The sequence below is a fragment of the Oncorhynchus mykiss genome, chromosome 17, assembly GCF_013265735.2.
Source record: "Oncorhynchus mykiss isolate Arlee chromosome 17, USDA_OmykA_1.1, whole genome shotgun sequence".
Classification (NCBI taxonomy): domain Eukaryota; kingdom Metazoa; phylum Chordata; class Actinopteri; order Salmoniformes; family Salmonidae; genus Oncorhynchus; species Oncorhynchus mykiss.
The window spans coordinates 78150904-78173333 of record NC_048581.1 but is presented as its reverse complement, the minus strand read 5'-3'; the positions used below and the strand labels follow the sequence as shown (position 1 = coordinate 78173333).

Genomic DNA, 22430 nt, shown 5'->3' with positions numbered 1-22430 from the left:
TGGAGCTAGGATTAGGGTAGAGCCAGGGTGTGCACATGGAGCTAGGGTTAGGGTAGAGCCAGGGTATGGACATGGAGCTAGGGTTAGGGTAGAGCCAGGGTGTGCACATGGAGCTAGGGTTAGGGTAGAGCCAGGGTGTGCACATGGAGCTAGGGTTAGGGTAGAGCCAGGGTGTGCACATGGAGCTAGGGTTAGGGTAGAGCCAGGGTGTGCACATGGAGCTAGGGTTAGGGTAGAGCCAGGGTGTGCACATGGAGCTAGGGTTAGGGTAGAGCCAGGGTGTGGACATGAAGCTAGGGTTAGGGTAGAGCCAGGGTGTGGACATGAAGCTAGGGTTAGGGTAGAGCCAGGGTGTGGACATGAAGCTAGGGTTAGGTTTAAATGTAAAAAAAAAATAAGAATAAGGAAATATGGTTTAAGATTTCAAATATTAGTTGAACTGTTATGGCTGCCATGGGATGAATACCAACGAGTGATGTTGTCTTCACATAAGAGACTATCTCCTATATCTGTGTGTGTGTGTGAGAGAGAGAGAGAGAGAGAGCTGATGCAGTTCTCCTGTATGTGTGACAGATCTGTGGGGAGTTTTACTCAGGTTATATTTAGGGTGCACTTGGCAGGCCCTGGGACTGCTCTAAGGTGGCTTATGGAGACGGCAGTGTGTGTGTGTAACTGCCTCGTCTTAATGGGTGTTAGAGAAAGGAGGAGTGGGCACACAACAGGTGCTACACACACACACAAAGAAGAAGACAGTAGTGTAAAACAGAATGTATTACGTGGCATGGAGAGATGGTGCTATTGATGATATAACTGGTGTCATAATCATATCATCTATATTACTCATGCTGTTGCAGATGAGTAGGTAATATATGTATATTTAGGTGTGTGTGTGTGATTTGATGAAGGCTGGTACATCCTGTGCCTCCAAACTCATCAAGCTCAGAAGTAGGGCAGGAAAAGTCCCAGCAGCCCTCTCAATGTCTTCTCCAGGGCATATTAATAGCCGATGGAGTGTGTATCATATATACCAAGATATGCACATACACACAGACACACCCACATACAGACAGACACACACACACACATACAGACACACACACATACAGACACACACACATACAGACACACATACACACAGACACACACACATACAGACAGACACACACACACACATACAGACACACACACACAGACTCACACATACAGACACACACATACAGACACACACACATACAGACACACTCACACAGACTCACACATACAGACACACACATACAGACACACACACATACAGACACACACACACACATACAGACAAACACACACGTACAGAGAGCTGGTGAGATGCATGTCACACAGTAAAAAGATTTACCACCGTTTCTGTGATGGTTTGTGGTGAATCATTTCACTTGCCAGGCTGTGATATTCACACAGGAGAGAGAGAGAGAATGGCGCAATTGGAGGAGAGAGGGCGCGATTGGAGGAGAACGAAGGAGAGAGGGCGCGATTGGAAGAGGGCAAGGAAGAGAGAGAGAGAGAGAGAGAGATGGAGCAATTGGAGGAGAGCGAGAGAGAGAGAGAGATGGCGCAATTGGAGGAGAGCGAGGGAGAGACGGAAGGAAAGGAGGCAGTGGAAGTTGAGACAACATGTGGGAAACAGTATCCAACACTGCAGTGCTCTGCTCTAGCATGTTTACTGTGTTATTGGCGTGTGACCACGAAGATGTCCAGTGACCCTGGAGATGGACAAATATTTTGATAGACGAGGAGGACTAGAGAGGGGAAGCCAGTGATAGAGAGAGAGAGCGAGCAATGATGAGTTTGAGTGTTGGGGCTCTGTCTCTTTAAGCTGTCTGCTGCTGCAGAGTGTGTGGGTGCTGCAGCAGAGGCACAGAGAGCTGAGAGATAGAGAGAAAGAACAAGAGAACACGGAGTCCATCATCTACAAAACAAGTGAATGAGAGAGAGCGATGCCAGCAGTAGGGTGAGGATAGGTTGAAGGTAGTGGTATGTGTGAGGAAACTTCACAGAGGATGAGGGAGAGAAGGAGGGAGGGGAGAGAGGCAAGCTGAGGTGTGAGGACTGTCAGGGCTAGAGGTGTGTGTGTGTGTGTGTGTGCACTGACTATCGGAAGGGTAAGGGAAGAAGAGGAGGCGGTGTGTCTGAGTGTGTGCTCAAAGAGCGAGGTGTGTGTGAGGTCTGTGTGTGTACGGGGTGGCAAAGCGAGAGGTGGACGGGGTGCTGGTTCGGAGCGTGGCACAGCTGGGTGAGTGGTGGCGCTGGGATGGCGGGCACTGGGGAGGCTGGCGAGCAGGCAGCCCTCGGACCGACAGGGAGTCCCTCAGCCGCAGGCAGGAGAGGGGCAGAGGGCATTCGCCGGAGGGAGCTGGCGGCCTGGGGTACAGGACGGTGCCAGCGAGGTGGTGCCACGCTCCCAGCCGGACACCGGTAGCACCGTTGATGGTGGGGTGGGGGGTAGAGGAGGGGGAGAGAGGTGAGGGTGTAAACCAGTTAAGAGTTTCTCAATCCTTGTCTCTGCATCTGACGGCTGAGGTGGGGGGTGAGGGAGAGGGTGACTTGGGGGGTGAGGATGGCGATATGGGCAGTGCGTGTTTTGGTCAGGTGTCCAGGCGTTTGGGAAGGCTGTTACGGCGCCTGCCTAAGTCTCGTTCCTGGAGTGACGGACTACGGATGCTCCGCAGAACCAGTTCCCACGGATCACTCATCACCTCTTCCTCAGGTATGGAGAGGGGGAGAGAGAGGGATGGAGGAGAAGGGAGATGGGAGGAAAGGATAGAGAGAGGAAGAAAGAAAGAGAAGGTGGAGGGTTGAGAGGAGTGTCAGAGAGTAAGATGGCAGGATATGGTAGATAGAGAACAGATAGCAGAAGATAAAAAGAAAGAGAGGAATGAGAGGAAGATAAAGATAGAGGTGCTGGGTAGGAGTATTGTTACATTATGTCAAGAAAAGGACATCTCTACAATGACCCTTTTAACTACTGTATACTGTAACTCAGAATCTATCTCTGTCTACCCTTTTAACTACTGTATACTGTAACTCAGAATCTATCTCTCTGTCTACCCTTTTAACTACTGTATACTGTAACTCAGAATCTATCTCTCTGTCTACCCTTTTAACTACTGTATACTGTAACTCAGAATCTATCTCTCTGTCTACCCTTTTAACTACTGTATACTGTAACTCAGAATCTATCTCTCTGTCTACCCTTTTAACTACTGTATACTGTAACTCAGAATCTATCTCTCTGTCTACCCTTTTAACTACTGTATACTGTAACTCAGAATCTATCTCTCTGTCTACCCTTTTAACTACTGTATACTGTAACTCAGAATCTATCTCTCTGTCTACCCTTTTAACTACTGTATACTGTAACTCAGAATCTATCTCTCTGTCTACCCTTTTAACTACTGTATACTGTAACTCAGAATCTATCTCTCTGTCTACCCTTTTAACTACTGTATACTGTAACTCAGAATCTATCTCTCTGTCTACCCTTTTAACTACTGTATACTGTAACTCAGAATCTATCTCTCTGTCTACCCTTTTAACTACTGTATACTGTAACTCAGAATCTATCTCTCTGTCTACCCTTTTAACTACTGTATACTGTAACTCAGAATCTATCTCTCTGTCTACCCTTTTAACTACTGTATACTGTAACTCAGAATCTATCTCTCTGTCTACCCTTTTAACTACTGTATACTGTAACTCAGAATCTATCTCTCTGTCTACCCTTTTAACTACTGTATACTGTAACTCAGAATCTATCTCTCTGTCTACCCTTTTAACTACTGTATACTGTAACTCAGAATCTATCTCTCTGTCTACCCTTTTAACTACTGTATACTGTAACTCAGAATCTATCTCTCTGTCTACCCTTTTAACTACTGTATACTGTAACTCAGAATCTATCTCTCTGTCTACCCTTTTAACTACTGTATACTGTAACTCAGAATCTATCTCTGTCTACCCTTTTAACTACTGTATACTGTAACTCAGATTCTATCTCTCTGTCTACCCTTTTAACTACTGTATACTGTAACTCAGAATCTATCTCTCTGTCTACCCTTTTAACTACAGTATACTGTAACTCAGAATCTATCTCTCTGTCTACCCTTTTAACTACTGTATACTGTAACTCAGAATCTATCTCTCTGTCTACCCTTTTAACTACTGTATACTGTAACTCAGAATCTATCTCTCTGTCTACCCTTTTAACTACTGTATACTGTAACTCAGAATCTATCTCTGTCTACCCTTTTAACTACTGTATACTGTAACTCAGAATCTATCTCTCTGTCTACCCTTTTAACTACAGTATACTGTAACTCAGAATCTATCTCTCTGTCTACCCTTTTAACTACTGTATACTGTAACTCAGAATCTATCTCTCTGTCTACCCTTTTAACTACTGTATACTGTAACTCAGAATCTATCTCTCTGTCTACCCTTTTAACTACTGTATACTGTAACTCAGAATCTATCTCTCTGTCTACCCTTTTAACTACTGTATACTGTAACTCAGAATCTATCTCTCTGTCTACCCTTTTAACTACTGTATACTGTAACTCAGAATCTATCTCTCTGTCTACCCTTTTAACTACTGTATACTGTAACTCAGAATCTATCTCTCTGTCTACCCTTTTAACTACTGTATACTGTAACTCAGAATCTATCTCTCTGTCTACCCTTTTAACTACTGTATACTGTAACTCAGAATCTATCTCTCTGTCTACCCTTTTAACTACTGTATACTGTAACTCAGAATCTATCTCTCTGTCTACCCTTTTAACTACTGTATACTGTAACTCAGAATCTATCTCTCTGTCTACCCTTTTAACTACTGTATACTGTAACTCAGAATCTATCTCTCTGTCTACCCTTTTAACTACTGTATACTGTAACTCAGAATCTATCTCTCTGTCTACCCTTTTAACTACTGTATACTGTAACTCAGAATCTATCTCTCTGTCTACCCTTTTAACTACTGTATACTGTAACTCAGAATCTATCTCTCTGTCTACCCTTTTAACTACTGTATACTGTAACTCAGAATCTATCTCTCTGTCTACCCTTTTAACTACTGTATACTGTAACTCAGAATCTATCTCTCTGTCTACCCTTTTAACTACTGTATACTGTAACTCAGAATCTATCTCTCTGTCTACCCTTTTAACTACTGTATACTGTAACTCAGAATCTATCTCTCTGTCTACCCTTTTAACTACTGTATACTGTAACTCAGAATCTATCTCTCTGTCTACCCTTTTAACTACTGTATACTGTAACTCAGAATCTATCTCTCTGTCTACCCTTTTAACTACTGTATACTGTAACTCAGAATCTATCTCTCTGTCTACCCTTTTAACTACTGTATACTGTAACTCAGAATCTATCTCTCTGTCTACCCTTTTAACTACTGTATACTGTAACTCAGAATCTATCTCTCTGTCTACCCTTTTAACTACTGTATACTGTAACTCAGAATCTATCTCTCTGTCTACCCTTTTAACTACTGTATACTGTAACTCAGAATCTATCTCTCTGTCTACCCTTTTAACTACTGTATACTGTAACTCAGAATCTATCTCTCTGTCTACCCTTTTAACTACTGTATACTGTAACTCAGAATCTATCTCTCTGTCTACCCTTTTAACTACTGTATACTGTAACTCAGAATCTATCTCTCTGTCTACCCTTTTAACTACTGTATACTGTAACTCAGAATCTATCTCTCTGTCTACCCTTTTAACTACTGTATACTGTAACTCAGAATCTATCTCTCTGTCTACCCTTTTAACTACTGTATACTGTAACTCAGAATCTATCTCTCTGTCTACCCTTTTAACTACTGTATACTGTAACTCAGAATCTATCTCTCTGTCTACCCTTTTAACTACTGTATACTGTAACTCAGAATCTATCTCTCTGTCTACCCTTTTAACTACTGTATACTGTAACTCAGAATCTATCTCTCTGTCTACCCTTTTAACTACTGTATACTGTAACTCAGAATCTATCTCTCTGTCTACCCTTTTAACTACTGTATACTGTAACTCAGAATCTATCTCTGTCTACCCTTTTAACTACTGTATACTGTAACTCAGAATCTATCTCTCTGTCTACCCTTTTAACTACTGTATACTGTAACTCAGAATCTATCTCTCTGTCTACCCTTTTAACTACTGTATACTGTAACTCAGAATCTATCTCTCTGTCTACCCTTTTAACTACTGTATACTGTAACTCAGAATCTATCTCTCTGTCTACCCTTTTAACTACTGTATACTGTAACTCAGAATCTATCTCTCTGTCTACCCTTTTAACTACTGTATACTGTAACTCAGAATCTATCTCTCTGTCTACCCTTTTAACTACTGTATACTGTAACTCAGAATCTATCTCTCTGTCTACCCTTTTAACTACTGTATACTGTAACTCAGAATCTATCTCTCTGTCTACCCTTTTAACTACTGTATACTGTAACTCAGAATCTATCTCTCTGTCTACCCTTTTAACTACTGTATACTGTAACTCAGAATCTATCTCTCTGTCTACCCTTTTAACTACTGTATACTGTAACTCAGAATCTATCTCTCTGTCTACCCTTTTAACTACTGTATACTGTAACTCAGAATCTATCTCTCTGTCTACCCTTTTAACTACTGTATACTGTAACTCAGAATCTATCTCTCTGTCTACCCTTTTAACTACTGTATACTGTAACTCAGAATCTATCTCTCTGTCTACCCTTTTAACTACTGTATACTGTAACTCAGAATCTATCTCTCTGTCTACCCTTTTAACTACTGTATACTGTAACTCAGAATCTATCTCTCTGTCTACCCTTTTAACTACTGTATACTGTAACTCAGAATCTATCTCTCTGTCTACCCTTTTAACTACTGTATACTGTAACTCAGAATCTATCTCTCTGTCTACCCTTTTAACTACTGTATACTGTAACTCAGAATCTATCTCTCTGTCTACCCTTTTAACTACTGTATACTGTAACTCAGAATCTATCTCTCTGTCTACCCTTTTAACTACTGTATACTGTAACTCAGAATCTATCTCTCTGTCTACCCTTTTAACTACTGTATACTGTAACTCAGAATCTATCTCTCTGTCTACCCTTTTAACTACTGTATACTGTAACTCAGAATCTATCTCTCTGTCTACCCTTTTAACTACTGTATACTGTAACTCAGAATCTATCTCTCTGTCTACCCTTTTAACTACTGTATACTGTAACTCAGAATCTATCTCTCTGTCTACCCTTTTAACTACTGTATACTGTAACTCAGAATCTATCTCTCTGTCTTTTCCCCAGCTCCCCCATATTTCTCCCGATAGATGACTCTGAACATCTAAATCATCCGATGATAAATGTGTTCTTATAAACCTTATTTGTAATCTGAGGGGACGATCCTATAAAACCAGATTCTAGATGTCTGCCTGTGGTCTGTACTGGGAATATGATATTAGAACTGACTGTTTAGGGGCCTGGAATGGAGTGTAGGCTGGATCCTAGCGTTTCTGTTCGCAGAGTGGGAAAGACTGACGCAGTTGTGTCCAGGGATAAGTACTGAGTGGCTATAGAGCGTAGTACAAGGAGAACATGCTGTCTGCACCTTGGTAGAACAAAGACGAGGCTCCAGAGACAGATGTATAGATTAACATAGTGAAATAAGAAATTGGACGGAAGTGTTAGCCTGTGTGCGTACATGCATCTGTGAGTGTGTGTACCATTTAAGTCAATGGTGTGTGCATTGTGTGTGTGTCTTATTCGAGAGCTGTCTGTGAAGGGCTGATAAGGTCCTGACCAAACATCAATCAGCTTATCAAAGGAACCAGAACATGTCACTACACCTGTATGATGTCACAGCCCTCCTTCCACCAATCAGCAGTGGACCAGCTAATCCCTCTAGAGCAGGGATGGGCAACTTTGATGGGGGTGTGGGTCACAAAATATCTGAACACATCGTGGAGGGGCTGCAGTGGCTCACGGGTCTGTGTACACACATCCACACCCACACATCCACACCCACACATGCAGTCAACTGTGCAGTTAATCCGTTTGTGCAGTTAAACTACTTAACTCTCTTAACTACAATAAAACACAGTAAATATATATATATATATATATATATATATATATATATATATACATGTATATACATACAGTACCAGTCAAAAGTTTGGACACACCTACTCAATGAAGGGTTTTTCTTTATTTTGACTATTTTCTACATTGTAGAATAATAGTGAAGACATCACAACTATGAAATAACACATATGGAATCATGTAGTAACCAGAAAAGTGTTAAACAAATCAAAATATATTTTCTATTTGAGATTCTTCAAAGTAGCCTCCCTTTGCCTTGATGACAGCTCTGCACACTCTTGGCACCGTTTTGGTTCAGTTTATGGGTTAGGGTTTGTTGGCTTTGGCTGGTGTAGGCTGGGTCAGTGGTCCATCCCTCCTCTAGAGAGTCATATCTATCAGGGCTAGTGGAGCAGTTGAAATATTTAATATATGGCCATGTTCTGTTATAATCTCCACCCGGCACAGCCAGACGAGGACTGGCCACCCGTCATAGCCTGGTTCCTCTCTAGGTTTCTTCCTAGGTTCCTGCCTTTCTAGGGAGTTTTTCCTAGCCACCGTGCTTCTACATCTGCATTGCTTGCTGTTTGGGGTTTTAGGCTGGGTTTCTGTATAGCACTTTGTGACATCGGGCTTTAAAACGGGCTTTATAAATACATTTGATTGATATAACCTCACTTTAGGCCTTGAGCATAAAGAGCTTATTTAGATGAAATCGGTTCCTTTTCTTCATCATGTTAGATCATTGTATCAAAACATTTAATTAGCCTATCTAAAATGACTCTTTCCTACTGGCTGACTTCTCCTCTAGCCGTAATTGTCATGATTGTGTATACTACGGCTTCTGTGATGAACTAACTGACCAAGATGGCGGATGGAATCCCATCCTCTTCCAGCCCCAAAGTCCCCGCTGTCCACCACTCTGCCTTACCAATAGAAATATGTTGATGTTCTGTTTCTGTTGTCTCTAGTGTCCTCCTGTCGAGGACCAGGAGTTTTATTATTTCAGGAAAATCTTATGACCTCCTATCTTTGAGTGTGTTAGTGTGTTTCTCTCCTTGGATTGCTACTTCCTCTACCCGGCCACGCTGGTTATATTTGGTGTGTGTGTGTGTGGGTGGCACAGGCCTGACAGAGCGGCTGTGTGCGCGCGCCGTGTCATACCATGAATCCCATCTGAAATAGGTTGTAGAGAGGCGTGTGATTATCACCTTCAGAAATGCGCCCTAGCAAAATCACCTCTCATCAGTTCTTTCAGACCTCTCACTGCCTCTCTCTTTCATTGGCTAGCTCTAGTTCACTCAGAATCTCCCCACTCTGTGTGATTGACTAGCTTAGTGTTCAGGGTGTCATTCTGCTGTGTGTGGTGTCAGCTGTAGATATACACACAGATGTGTGTGACTATGTGATATATGTGTGTGTGTTCTGTTAGATAATGTCCAGGCCTTCTCTCCTCTGTTTCCTGGGAGACAGGGACAGTTCTGTGTTTTGATTTGGCCTTGTCTCTTCTGTTGCCTAGGAGACAGGGTAAGTTCTCTGTTTTGTTTTGGCCTAGTCCCTTCTGTTTTCTGGGAAACAGGGACAGTTCTGTATTTTTGTTTGGCCATGTCTCTTCTGTTGCCTAGGAGACAGGTACAGTTCTCAGTTTTGGTTCAGCCTTGTCTCTTCTGTTGCCTGAGAGACAGGGACAGTTCTGTGTTTTGCTCCAGCCTTGTCTCTTCTGTTGCCTGAGAGACAGGGACAGTTCTGTGTTTTGGTTCAGCCTTGTCTCTTCTGTTGCCTGAGAGACAGGGACAGTTCTGTGTTTTGGTTCAGCCTTGTCTCTTCTGTTCCCTGAGAGACAGGGACAGTTCTGTGTTTTGGTTCAGCCTTGTCTCTTCTGTTGCCTGAGAGACAGGTACAGTTCTGTGTTTTGGTTCAGCCTTGTCTCTTCTGTTGCCTGAGAGTCAGGGACAGTTCTGTGTTTTGGTTCAGCCTTGTCTCTTCTGTTGCCTGAGAGACAGGTACAGTTCTGTGTTTTGGTTCAGCCTTGTCTCTTCTGTTGCCTGAGAGACAGGTACAGTTCTGTGTTTTGGTTCAGCCTCGTCTCCTCTGTTGCCTGAGAGACAGGTACAGTTCTGTGTTTTGTTTCAGCCTTGTCTCTTCTGTTGCCTAGGAGACAGGGAAAGTTCTCAGTTTTGGTTCAGCCTTGTCTCTTCTGTTGCCTGAGAGACAGGTACAGTTCTGTGTTTTGGTTCAGCCTCGTCTCCTCTGTTGCCTGAGAGACAGGGACAGTTCTGTGTTTTGGTTCAGCCTCGTCTCCTCTGTTGCCTGAGCGACAGGTACAGTTCTGTGTTTTGTTTCAGCCTTGTCTCTTCTGTTGCCTAGGAGACAGGGAAAGTTCTCAGTTTTGGTTCAGCCTTGTCTCTTCTGTTGCCTGAGAGACAGGTACAGTTCTGTGTTTTGGTTCAGCCTTGTCTCTCTTGTGTGAGCTGTAGCCTATAAGAAATGTAAAAGGAAGGAAGGATGGAAGGAGGGAGGGATAGGATGGGATAGGGAATGGACACACACACACACACACACACATGGGGATAGCAGCCAGTTTTGGTTCAGCTTATGGGTTAGAGTTTGTTGGCTTTGGCTGGTACAGGCGGGGTCAGAGCACAAGCTGTTTATTCAGGCTGTATCTAGGCTGGGTGAGCGGCCGATGGCCACAGGATGTATGTGAGGGAGGAACGGTGAAGAGTCTGTGATGCAGGAGAGGTGTGGTGGAAGAGGTGTACGTACAGTGTGAGCTGGGTTAGAGTGCTTCGCAGAGGGACATGGCCGGTCTCAAGGTTATAAAGGTTACAGCCTCCGGCACCAGCTGCTCTAGAAAGCAGCAGAAAAGGCTGCCGACACAGCTGATTCTGACAGAAAGGAGGGAGGGGAGAAAGAAAGGGGTGTCAGCATAAAATGTCCTGGTGATTGTGAGAGGAGAGGAGAGGAGAGGAGAGGAGAGGAGAGGAGAGGAGAGGAGAGGAGAGGAGAGGAGAGGAGAGGAGAGGAGAGGAGAGGAGAGGAGAGGAGAGGAAGGTGAGTGAGTATCTTTGACAGAGCCATCAGTGTTTCCCCTCATTTCTAAAAGCCCCCCTGAGTTCCCGGTACTGTAGGGGATTCTACAGCTCTGACCACAGCACGGCTCAAGGAAGTAACACACTGCACCACAGTGTTGTGTCTTTGTAGGGGAAGGGATTATTCAGAACCCAAGAGAAAGGAGCAAGAGAGAGGTTATATGAGTTGTGCTGTGAGAAGTCCAGTGTTCCAATCATGTGACGTAGGAGAAGTGAGGTTCAGTACGGTAATGTTGCAGTGGTGAGGCTGTAAGGGAAGTGACTGCTTGTTTGACAAGGAGGAGATTCCCTCTGTTGACTGGGGGAGTTTAGAGCTCAGAGCCTCAGGGGGGACTGGTTGTGTGGAGTGTGTGAGCTCTCAGGAATGCTCATTGCATGTGCAATGCTCTTTAGGAATACAGACAGACAGACAGAGAGTGATCTGTGGCAATATGAACACAAGAAACATGAGCTGTATTCGAATACCTATACTAACCGCACTAACCATACTATTTGTGACCTAAATTGAGTATATAGTTTGCTTATTGGTTATAGTATGGATGTAGTTAGTATGCCAAAAGTTTACTGATGTCGTACTAAATTCACCAAAATACTAAGCATACAAGTAGTGGACACTATTTCAGTGCTTTTAGGCCCCATAATGCAATTACGGCTATTTTCTGAAGAAAAATAGCCGTGGCTTCACAATGTTTTTAACATTTGAAGAAAATGGCGGGAAATATGCAGCTGAAGTCCGACGAGAAATGGATACAAATGTAATAAAATAAAGACTTTTCAAATAAGTAACGTTACACGTTATGTTGGCAGAATATGTGTTAGCTACGCTGTCCTTACGAACCACATAGCATATCATTACAACAGTAATGTTAACAGAAGATGTGTTAGCTACGCTGTCCTTACGAACCACATAGCATATCATTACAACAGTAATGTTGTCAGAAGATGGGTGGCATGGGTGTGTTTGTGATGACCAAAGGAGGGTACAGTATTTTATGACCAAAGGAGGGTACAGAGTTTTATTCAGACCCCATTAGCTGCTGAAGAGACAGCAGCTGTTCTTCCTGGGATCCACACAAAACACAGAACAAAACACATTTAAAATACTAAGAATAATTTGTGGGTGTGTGTAGAGTGTGTTTAGAATGTGTGTGGAGTGTGTCTCTCTCTCTTCACAGTCCACGTTGCTGCTTGAGGTGGTGTTCTCTCTGTGATTCTGCATTCTGTGCAGGAAGGCAGACAGACAGATGGACTGACGGACTGACAGACAGATGCTGGGCGATGGAGGGGGGGACATTGTAAAGGAGTGTGTAACTGGCTGCAGAGAAGTCAGGCTCAGGAGAGCAGAAATGGGTAACAACCAGAGTCCTTTATTGAGGCGAACAAAACACGGCACTCAGGAAACTAAACACACACGGGTTTAAAATAACCGGCGCAAACCAGCCTTGAGTACACATACATTTACATATAACATTTCCACACACAGACATGGGGGGAAACATAGGGTTATATGCAAGATGAGTAATGAGGGAATGCAAACCAGGTGTGCGGGAAAACAAGACAAAACAAATGGAAAATGAAAGGTGGATCGGCGATGGCTAGAAGACCGGTGACGTCGACTGCAGAACGCCGCCCAAACAAGGAGAGAGATCGACCTCGGCGGAAGTCGTGACAGACATACACTATGTTTACTGTTAAACTCTGTGTAAGGAAGGGAAAGGGAGATACCTAGTCAGTTGTCCAACTGATTGCATTCAACTGAAATGAGAGGTGCGGGGGGCTGCCATAATCGACATCCACGTCTTCGGCGCCCTTCGACGCCCGGGTTCAGGCTGTGTGCAACTGGGTTCAGGCTGTGTGCATCTGGGTTCAGGCTGTGTTCAGCCGGGTTCAGGCTGTGTTCAGCCGGGTTCAGGCTGTGTTCAGCTGCATTCAGGCTGTGTTCAGGCTGCTTAGCTGAAGTTAGGCGTATGTCTTTATTCTCTTCTTACTGTGGCTTTCTCTGCACACCCAGCGGGTCACTTCAGTATGCAACAGTTTGCATGTGTGAGTGTGTGTTTATGTGTGTGTACAGTATGTCTGTACAGTATATGTACAGTGTGTGTGAACGTTATGAGTGTGGGAATAAGGTGAACCCCAAGGTTGAACCTCAGGCCTGGTGCCTGTCTGTACTCCCCTGTTGACAGCAGTCTAATTAAAACAAATGTATTAGTCACATGCTTCATAAACAACAGGTGTAGACTAATGGTGAAATGCTTAGTTACGGGCCCTTCACAACCATGCAGAGTTAAAGATAAAGATACATTTTTGTATAAAAAATAGAAATAGTGACATCTTTCTACGCCTGTTACTTTAACAAACAGGCTTGAACTGAACCTTATTATAGGAAGACTAACCAATCAGTGCAGCACCTAGCTCGGACCTACCCTGGGGAATGGTGGACTGAGGTCCTGCCTGCCTGGTTGGAATGGAACGGAACAGGCTGATATAGGGTGTTACTAAACATGAGGGGTGAGATGTGAAAAGGAGGACAGGATGGGAGTCTCTCCTCCCAAAACGCATTTCCCTTCTCTGTGTTTGGATTGGCCTCTCTCTCTCTCACTCTCTCTCCTCCCTCTCTCTCTCTCTCTCTCTCTCTCTCTCTCTATCTCTGTTCTCCCTGTTCTCCCTGTTCTCTCTCTCTCTCTCTGTCTCTCTCTCTCTCTCTCTGTTTACCCTGTTCTCCCTGTTCTCCCTGTTCTCTCTCTCTCTCTCTCTCTCTCTCTCTCTCTCTCTCTCTCTCTCTCTCTCTCTCTCTCTCTTAAAGGGCTTTATTGGCATGGGAAACATATGTTAACATTGCCAAAGCAAGTGAACTAGATCGATTTCTTTCTCTCTCTCCTCTATATTTCCATCAACACGGAGTCTCCCTCTCTTTCTCAGACACCTCCCTCCTATCAGCAAGGCATCCGTCCCTTACACTCACTAGTCTTTTCTATGTGTAGGCTGTGTTGCTCTGGAGTGGTAGGCTTTTCTATGTGTAGACTGTGTTGTTCTGGAGTGGTAGGCTTTTCTATGTGTAGGCTGTGTTGCTCTGGAGTGGTAGGCTTTTCTATGTGTAGACTGTGTTGCTCTGGAGTGGTAGGCTTTTCTATGTGTAGACTGTGTTGTTCTGGAGTGGTAGGCTTTTCTATGTGTAGGCTGTGTTGCTCTGGAGTGGTAGGCTTTTCTATGTGTAGGCTGTGTTGCTCTGGAGTGGTAGGCTTTTCTATGTGTAGACTGTGTTGTTCTGGAGTGGTAGGCTTTTCTATGTGTAGACTGTGTTGTTCTGGAGTGGTAGGCTTTTCTATGTGTAGACTGTGTTGCTCTGGAGTGGTAGGCTTTTCTATGTGTAGACTGTGTTGTTCTGGAGTGGTAGGCTTTTCTATGTGTAGGCTGTGTTGCTCTGGAGTGGTAGGCTTTTCTATGTGTAGACTGTGTTGCTCTGGAGTGGTAGGCTTTTCTATGTGTAGGCTGTGTTGCTCTGGAGTGGTAGGCTTTTCTATGTGTAGGCTGTGTTGCTCTGGAGTGGTAGTCTTTTCTATGTGTAGGCTGTGTTGCTCTGGAGTGGTAGGCTTTTCTATGTGTAGACTGTGTTGCTCTGGAGTGGTAGGCTTTTCTATGTGTAGACTGTGTTGCTCTGGAGTGGTAGGCTTTTCTATGTGTAGGCTGTGTTGCTCTGGAGTGGTAGGCTTTTCTATGTGTAGGCTGTGTTGCTCTGGAGTGGTAGTCTTTTCTATGTGTAGGCTGTGTTGCTCTGGAGTGGTAGGCTTTTCTATGTGTAGACTGTGTTGCTCTGGAGTGGTAGGCTTTTCTATGTGTAGACTGTGTTGTTCTGGAGTGGTAGGCTTTTCTATGTGTAGGCTGTGTTGCTCTGGAGTGGTAGTCTTTTCTATGTGTAGGCTGTGTTGCTCTGGAGTGGTAGGCTTTTCTATGTGTAGGCTGTGTTGCTCTGGAGTGGTAGGCTTTTCTATGTGTAGGCTGTGTTGCTCTGGAGTGGTAGGCTTTTCTATGTGTAGGCTGTGTTGCTCTGTAGTGGTAGTCTTTTCTATGTGTAGACTGTGTTGTTCTGGAGTGGTAGGCTTTTCTATGTGTAGACTGTGTTGCTCTGGAGTGGTAGTCTTTTCTATGTGTAGGCTGTGTTGCTCTGGAGTGGTAGGCTTTTCTATGTGTAGGATGTGTTGCTCTGGAGTGGTAGTCTTTTCTATGTGTAGACTGTGTTGCTCTGGAGTGGTAGGCTTTTCTATGTGTAGACTGTGTTGCTCTGGAGTGGTAGTCTTTTCTATGTGTAGACTGTGTTGCTCTGGAGTGGTAGGCTTTTCTATGTGTAGGATGTGTTGCTCTGGAGTGGTAGTCTTTTCTATGTGTAGACTGTGTTGCTCTGTAGTGGTAGTCTTTTCTATGTGTAGGCTGTGTTGCTCTGGAGTGGTAGGCTTTTCTATGTGTAGGCTGTGTTGCTCTGGAGTGGTAGGCTTTTCTATGTGTAGGCTGTGTTGCTCTGGAGTGGTAGGCTTTTCTATGTGTAGGATGTGTTGCTGTACTCTGACCTCGCTACCTGTGCGATGTTAGCTCTTTACCACCCTCTAGTGACATCTGTGAATTAATACAACAGATAGAGCATTCACTTCATTGAGGAGAAACCTGTAAATCAACCAGTACAGTTATGTACAGAGAGCAGCCTCTAGGTGGAGCCACATGAACACAGCTCTCAGGCAGATCTCTCAATGAAATGTGAAGTCCACAACAGCAGGTTAGATTCTATCAGCCTGGAATATTGTGAAAATGCATATTGAAACTGTTGGGAGGTACCTGAATTATTTAATCTTAGTTTGGATTGGTGTGAGTCTTGTCATTGTTAGATTGATATCGTGTGTTATTGGAAAATGTGTATGTTGTTGAGGATCTTCTTGACCCTGACTCACTCTACTGCTCTGACAGAAAGACAGAGGTTTCAGCCTGCTGGCTACATGATTAGTATGTGAGACCTCAATAGACTCACATTACCCATTACCTGAAAAAGCCCATATCTAACAGACACATCAAACCTCCAACGGCCAAACACTGAATTCCAAGGAAAATGCTTTATCATTGCTGTTCTCTAATTGGTGCCCTGTGTGTGGATCCAGTCATTGATTGGTCTGTTTGTGTGTCTGTCAGACTGCAGCTACACCTGTCACCTGGAGTGTGAGGGGCGGGTCCAGCTGGACTGCAACCAGAGAGACAGCAACCTACAGGAAACTCCATCTCCCAGAAGACACTGCTCCACGCCTCCTCATTACAAGGTGAGACAGATCTAGAGCTAAGTGAATCAGGTGTATACTTGTCATCAGGTGTACTGTGTAGTGAGGGTTGTTGTCGGTCACAAGCTGTTTGACAGGATGCTGCTGGTCATGTTGGCTGTAAAGCACTTGATGTGCAGGCACACAGAAAGTCAATGCAGCAGAGTAGGACACACACACACACACACACACTCAGGAGACAAAGACATAACATCCACTCAATCACTATCGATTTTCCACTATTGATCCACTATTGTGAGCGTAAAGCAATGCTCTGTAGGGTCAGGAGATGGCCCTCTGTTCCTTTAGCCTTCATCTTCCCTACTGTATATCTGGCTGTCATTCTGGCTGTTCCTCTCTCAGTGATGGTGTGTGTGTTGGTATTTGGGATGTGATTTTCAGTGGATTCATTTTGTTGAGTCTGAGGTTGTTATTTAACTAATAGGTGATCCTCCTGAAGCAATGTTTTCCTTTTCACACTTTCTGAACCCCACTCTCCTGTCTCTCTATCTCTCTCCCTCACACATTTGGAGTCAAAATGTTCTCTGAGCACATATTTCATGCCCCTCACATCTGTAACTCATAGTGCCCATCCTCTCCTGTTCTCTCCACCTCTGCTTTCGACTCCAGTCAGTCCTCATCTCCTCAGACCCGTCCCTCTGCCAAGGGGGGCATATGCTCAGTCATTAGCCTAGCCGTAGCCTTACCCCAGCCTATCTGGGTGCCTTGTCTCTGTGAGTCTGGGAGAAGAGCAGAGCATGGGGAGGGTGGGGGAGACAGCCCTGCAGAGAGCTAAACTCTTCCTCACCCCCCCAGAGCTACTTCAAACATTCCCCGGCCTTCTGTCTGACTTGTCACAGAATTTATCTGCTGTGTGTGTGCATGTTGCTGTGCCCTCTGTCAGTCTCTCAGGGTGTGTATGCTCTTTGTGTTTATATAACCTATTTTTTGAGGACGAACACTGTGCTTTAGATAACTATGTGTGTGTTATAGTGGCCCTACAGGGTTGTGAGTACAGGAAGCCTTGTTGGTCACATGATGAGGGCCATACTCTTGGTAAAGTAGTTGGTTTCTGTGAGCACAGATATATTAGCTGCCTGTCTGCGTTCACGGACTTCCTCTACCTGTAGCATAGTCTACTACACATACGCACCCGAACACAGAAACCAGAAAATGGCTTTCTCACTTCCTGCTTTCGTGTTAGCACACTCAAATCTTGTTGATTAGGTTTCGAGGTCATAAATATTTGCAGGTGTTCGCACACACACACGCAAACACACGTACACACACGAACAGTCACACTCATGCACATATTCTGTATGAAGTAGAACTGTGTCTCCCTCTCAAATGAATATCTAGCCTTCTCTGAGTTGAGTGTGTTTGTGTGAGCATGTGAAGAGTTTCATTTACATTTGACATGTTAGTCATTTAGCTGATGCTCTTATCCAGAGCGACTTACAATCAGTGCATTTATCTTAAGATAGCTAGGTGAGACAACCACATATCACAGTCAAATATACAGGACACAAACATTCAATTCCAGCTTAACAATGTGTGTGTATATATAACCATATTTTACACATTTTTAAAATCTGTGAATAAAAAAATCTGAGAACAGTAATATTTTACACACACGAAGCAATCATTTCTGATGAAAAAACACATGTGAAATATTGGTGGATGTAGTGTTTTTGAAAGAAAGTCTTCATGTGTAAATCAGTGTCTGTGTTTCTGTTGTGATTCACTATGTTCTCAGTGTTTTGACCATCCAGACCAGTGGCTGTATTGGGCATTTGAGCTGGAGGAGTACACTATTATTGTACCATAGAGATGATTAGAGATGACAGCTTCTTCCTCTTCTACTCTCTACTCTCTCTCTTCTCCTCTCTCTCTCTTCTCCTCTGTCTCTCTCTTCTCCTCTGACTCTCTCTTCTCCCCTCTCTCTCTTCTCCTCTCTCTCTCTCTGCTCATCTGTCTCTCTCTTCTGCTCTGCCTCTCTCTTCTTCTCTCCCTCTCTTTCTTTGGTGCTTCCACATGCAGAGATCAATCCCCTTTTCGTCAATACCTCCACAGAGTCAATGAGTGAGACTGGAGCCTAATTCACTGGGCTTTGTGGACTCTGGCCTGGCAGGGGGGCTGAAATAGAATGGTGAGGGCCTGGTCTGTCAATGAGCTCCTCTTATTTCCCCCTACCACCCACTGTCCCCTCTGTCTCCCTCCACAGTAATGGTGTTGAATCTGACATCAGCTGATACTGACCTGACAGGCAGACAGGCAGTTCACTGTCTGTCTGTGGTTACCACTGGAGAGAGACAGACAGCTCTCAACAATCTATCAGAATCGAATCAACCTCTGACAGGGGAGATGGACAGGCTCCATCTCTTTAATGGAGGATCTTTCTCCTCTGACAGAACATCTTCCTTCTCTCTGAAAGACTGACAAAGTCCACCTGTCTGTCAATCTAATTTCTTAATGATAAAATTTTTTAAAAGGCTGTAGGTAGATATTGCTCTCTGACATGCACACACACACGCGCACACACACATGTTTAGTTCTTCTATACTCATGGGGACCTAAAATTAATTTCCATTCAAAATCCTATTTTACCTAACCCTAACCTTGACCATTAACCCCTAACCCTAATTCTAACCCTAACCTTGACCATTAACCCCTAACCCTAATTCTAACCCTAACCTTGACCATTAACCCCTAACCCTAATTCTAACCCTAACCTTGACCATTAACCCCTAACCCTAATTCTAACCCTAACCTTGACCATTAACCCCTAACCCTAATTCTAACCCTAACCTTGACCATTAACCCCTAACCCTAATTCTAACCCTAACCCTAAATGAATGAATAAATGCTTACAATTCCTCTTTATGGAATTAGACCTAAAATTAATTTCTCTGAGATTAATTTCTTCATCATTACTGTGTGTGTGTGTGCTTGCGTGCAATGCATGCATCTATCTGTGTGTTTTTTTAGCATGCTTATAAGAGTGTATAATGCCTTTCTAATGCAGTAGTAAACAGAAGGGTTATTATACATGTGGAGGTTTATCTCATACAGCTGCAGCACTAAGGCAGAGCACAGCAGACATATTACTGTGGCTTCCTGCTCATGCATGTCAGGTGTTATGAGCTATGAGACCACATCTCTCTCTCTCACTCTCTCCCTGTCTCTCTCTCTCTCTCTCTCTCTCTCCCAGTCTCTCTCTCTCTCTCCCTGTCTCTCTCTCTCTCCCTGTCTCTCCCTATCTCTCTCTCTCCCTGTCTCTCTCTCTCTCTCTCCCTGTCTCTCTCTCTCTCTCTCCCTCTCTCTCTCTCTCTCTCTCTCCCTATCTCTCTTTCTCTCTCTCTCTCTCCCAGTCTCTCTCTCTCCCTCTCTCTCTCTCTCTCTCTCTCTCTCTCCCTGTCTCTCTCTCTCTCTCTCTCCCTGTCTCTCTCTCTCTCTCCCTGTCTCTCTCTCTCTCTCTCTCTCTCCCTGTCTCTCTCACTCTCTCTCTTCCTGTCTCTCTCACTCTCTCCCTGTCTCTCTCTCTCTCCCTGTCTCTCTCACACTCTCTCCCTGTCTCTCTCTCACTCTCTCGCTCTCTCTCTCACTCTCGCTCTCTCTCTCACTCTCTCCCTGCCTGTCTCTCTCACTCTCTTCCTGTTTCTCTCACTCTCTCCCTGTCTCTCTCTCTCTCTCTCCCTGTCTCTCCCTCTCTCACTCTCTCGCTTCCTGTCTCTCTTACTCTCTCTCTTCCTGTCTCTCTCACTCACTCCCTGTCTCACTCTCTCGCTCTCTCTCTCTCTCTCTCTCCCTGTCTCTCTCTCTCTCCCTGTCTCTCTCTCACTTTCTCTCTCCCTGTCTCTCTCACTCTCTCTCTTCCTGTCTCTCTCACTCTCTCCCTGTCTCTCTCTCTCTCCCTGTCTCTCTCTCTCTCCCTGTCTCTCTCTCTCTCCCTGTCTCTCTCTCTCTCCCTGTCTCTCTCACACTCTCTCCCTGTCTCTCTCTCACTCTCTCGCTCTCTCTCTATCTCTCCCTGCCTGTCTCTCTCACTCTCTTCCTGTTTCTCTCACTCTCTCCCTGTCTCTCTCTCTCTCTCTCTCCCTGTCTCTCCCTCTCTCACTCTCTCGCTTCCTGTCTCTCTTACTCTCTCTCTTCCTGTCTCTCTCACTCACTCCCTGTCTCACTCTCTCGCTCTCGCTCTCTCTCTCTCGCTCTCTCTCTCACACTCTCTCTCTCTCACTCTCTCTCTCTCGCTCTCTCTCTCGCACTCTCTCGCTCTCTCTCTCACTCTCGCTCTCTCTCTCACTCTCGCTCTCTCTCTCACTCTCTCGCTCTCTCTCTCTCACTCTCTCCCTGCCTGTCTCTCTCACTCTCTTCCTGTTTCTCTCACTCTCTCCCTGTCTCTCTCTCCCTGTCTCTCTCACTCCCTCTCTCTCCCCGTCTCTCTCACTCTCTCCCTGTCACTCTCACTCTCTCCCTGTCTCTCTCACTCTCTCTCCCTGTCTCTCTCACTCTCTCTCTCCCTGTCTCTCTCACTCTCTCTCTCCCTGTCTCTCTCACTCGCTCTCTCCCTGTCTCTCTCACTCTCTCTCTCCCTGTCTCTCTCACTCTCTCTCTCCCTGTCTCTCTCACTCTCTCTCTCCCTGTCTCTCTCACTCTCTCTCTCCCTGTCTCTCTCACTCTCTCTCTCCCTGTCTCTCTCACTCTGTCTCTCCCTGTCTCTCTCACTCTCTCTCTCCCTGTCTCTCTCACTCTCTCTCTCCCTGTCTCTCTCACTCTCTCCCTGTCTCTCCCTGTGTCTCTCACTCTCTCTCTCTCCCTGTGTCTCTCACTCTTTCTCTCCTTGTGTCTCTCACTCTCTCTCTCCCTGTGTCTCTCACTCTCTCTCTCTCCCTGTGTCTCTCACTCTCTCTCTCTCCCTGTCGCTCTCTCTCTCCCTGTCGCTCTCTCTCTCCCTGTCGCTCTCTCTCTCCCTGTCGCTCTCTCTCTCCCTGTCGCTCTCTCTCTCCCTGTCGCTCTCTCTCTCCCTGTCGCTCTCTCTCTCCCTGTCGCTCTCTCTCTCCCTGTCGCTCTCTCTCTCCCTGTCTCTCTCGCTCTCTCCCTGTCTCTCTCGCTCTCTCCCTGTCTCTCTCTCTCTCCCTGTGTCTCTCACTCTCTCTCTCTCCCTGTGTCTCTAACTCTCTCTCTCCCTGTGTCTCTCACTCTCTCTCTCCCTGTGTCTCTCACTCTCTCCCTGTCTCACTCACTCTATCTCTCTCCCTGTCTCTCTCTCTCTCTCCCTGTCTCTCTCTCTCTCTCCCTGTCTCTCTCACTCTATCTCTCTCCCTGTCTCTCTCTCTCTCTCCCTGTCTCTCTCTCTCTCTCCCTGTCTCTCTCTCTCTCTCCCTGTCTCTCTCCCTCTCTCCCTGTCTCTCTCTCTCTCTCACTCTCTCTCTCCCTGTCTCTCTCACTCTCTCTCTCCCTGTCTCTCTCTCTCTCCCTGTCTCTCTCTCTCTCCCTGTCTCTCTCTCTCTCTCCCTGTCTCTCTCTCCCTGTCTCTCTCTCCCTGTCTCTCCCTGTCTCTCTCACTCTCTCTCTCCCTGTGTCTCTCACTCTCTCTCTCTCTGTGTCTCTCACTCTCTCTCTCCCTGTGTCTCTCGCTCTCTCTCGCCCTGTCGCTCTCTCTCTCCCTGTCGCTCTCTCTCTCCCTGTCTCTCTCGCTCTCTCTCTCCCTGTCTCTCTCCCTCTCTCCCTGTCTCTCTCCCTGTCTCTCTCTCTCTCTCACCCTCTCACCCTCTCTCACTCTCTCTCTCTCTCTCCCTGTCTCTGTCTCTGTCTCTATGGATTTCAATTCAATTTCAATTTATGGGGCTTTATTGGCATAGGAAACATATGTTTACATTGCCAAAGCAAGTGAAATAGATTTTAAACAAAAGTGAA

The 22430-nt window shown here is 45.1% G+C and overlaps 1 protein-coding gene across 3 annotated transcripts in view; it reads left to right on the top strand.

The window, feature by feature from the left end:
* LOC110494619 (ras association domain-containing protein 5) overlaps nucleotides 1-22430 on the top strand; it is a 51176-nt gene that overhangs the window by 12936 nt on the left and 15810 nt on the right. For all 3 annotated transcript variants that reach the window (XR_005037085.1, XM_036950719.1, XM_036950718.1), the window contains exon 2: nucleotides 16393-16517. Coding sequence is in view for 2 of the 3 variants with exons in the window: in XM_036950719.1 (XP_036806614.1) it covers nucleotides 16393-16517 (125 nt within the window). In the remaining variant the exon portion in view is untranslated. The remainder of the gene's footprint in view (nucleotides 1-16392; nucleotides 16518-22430) is intronic.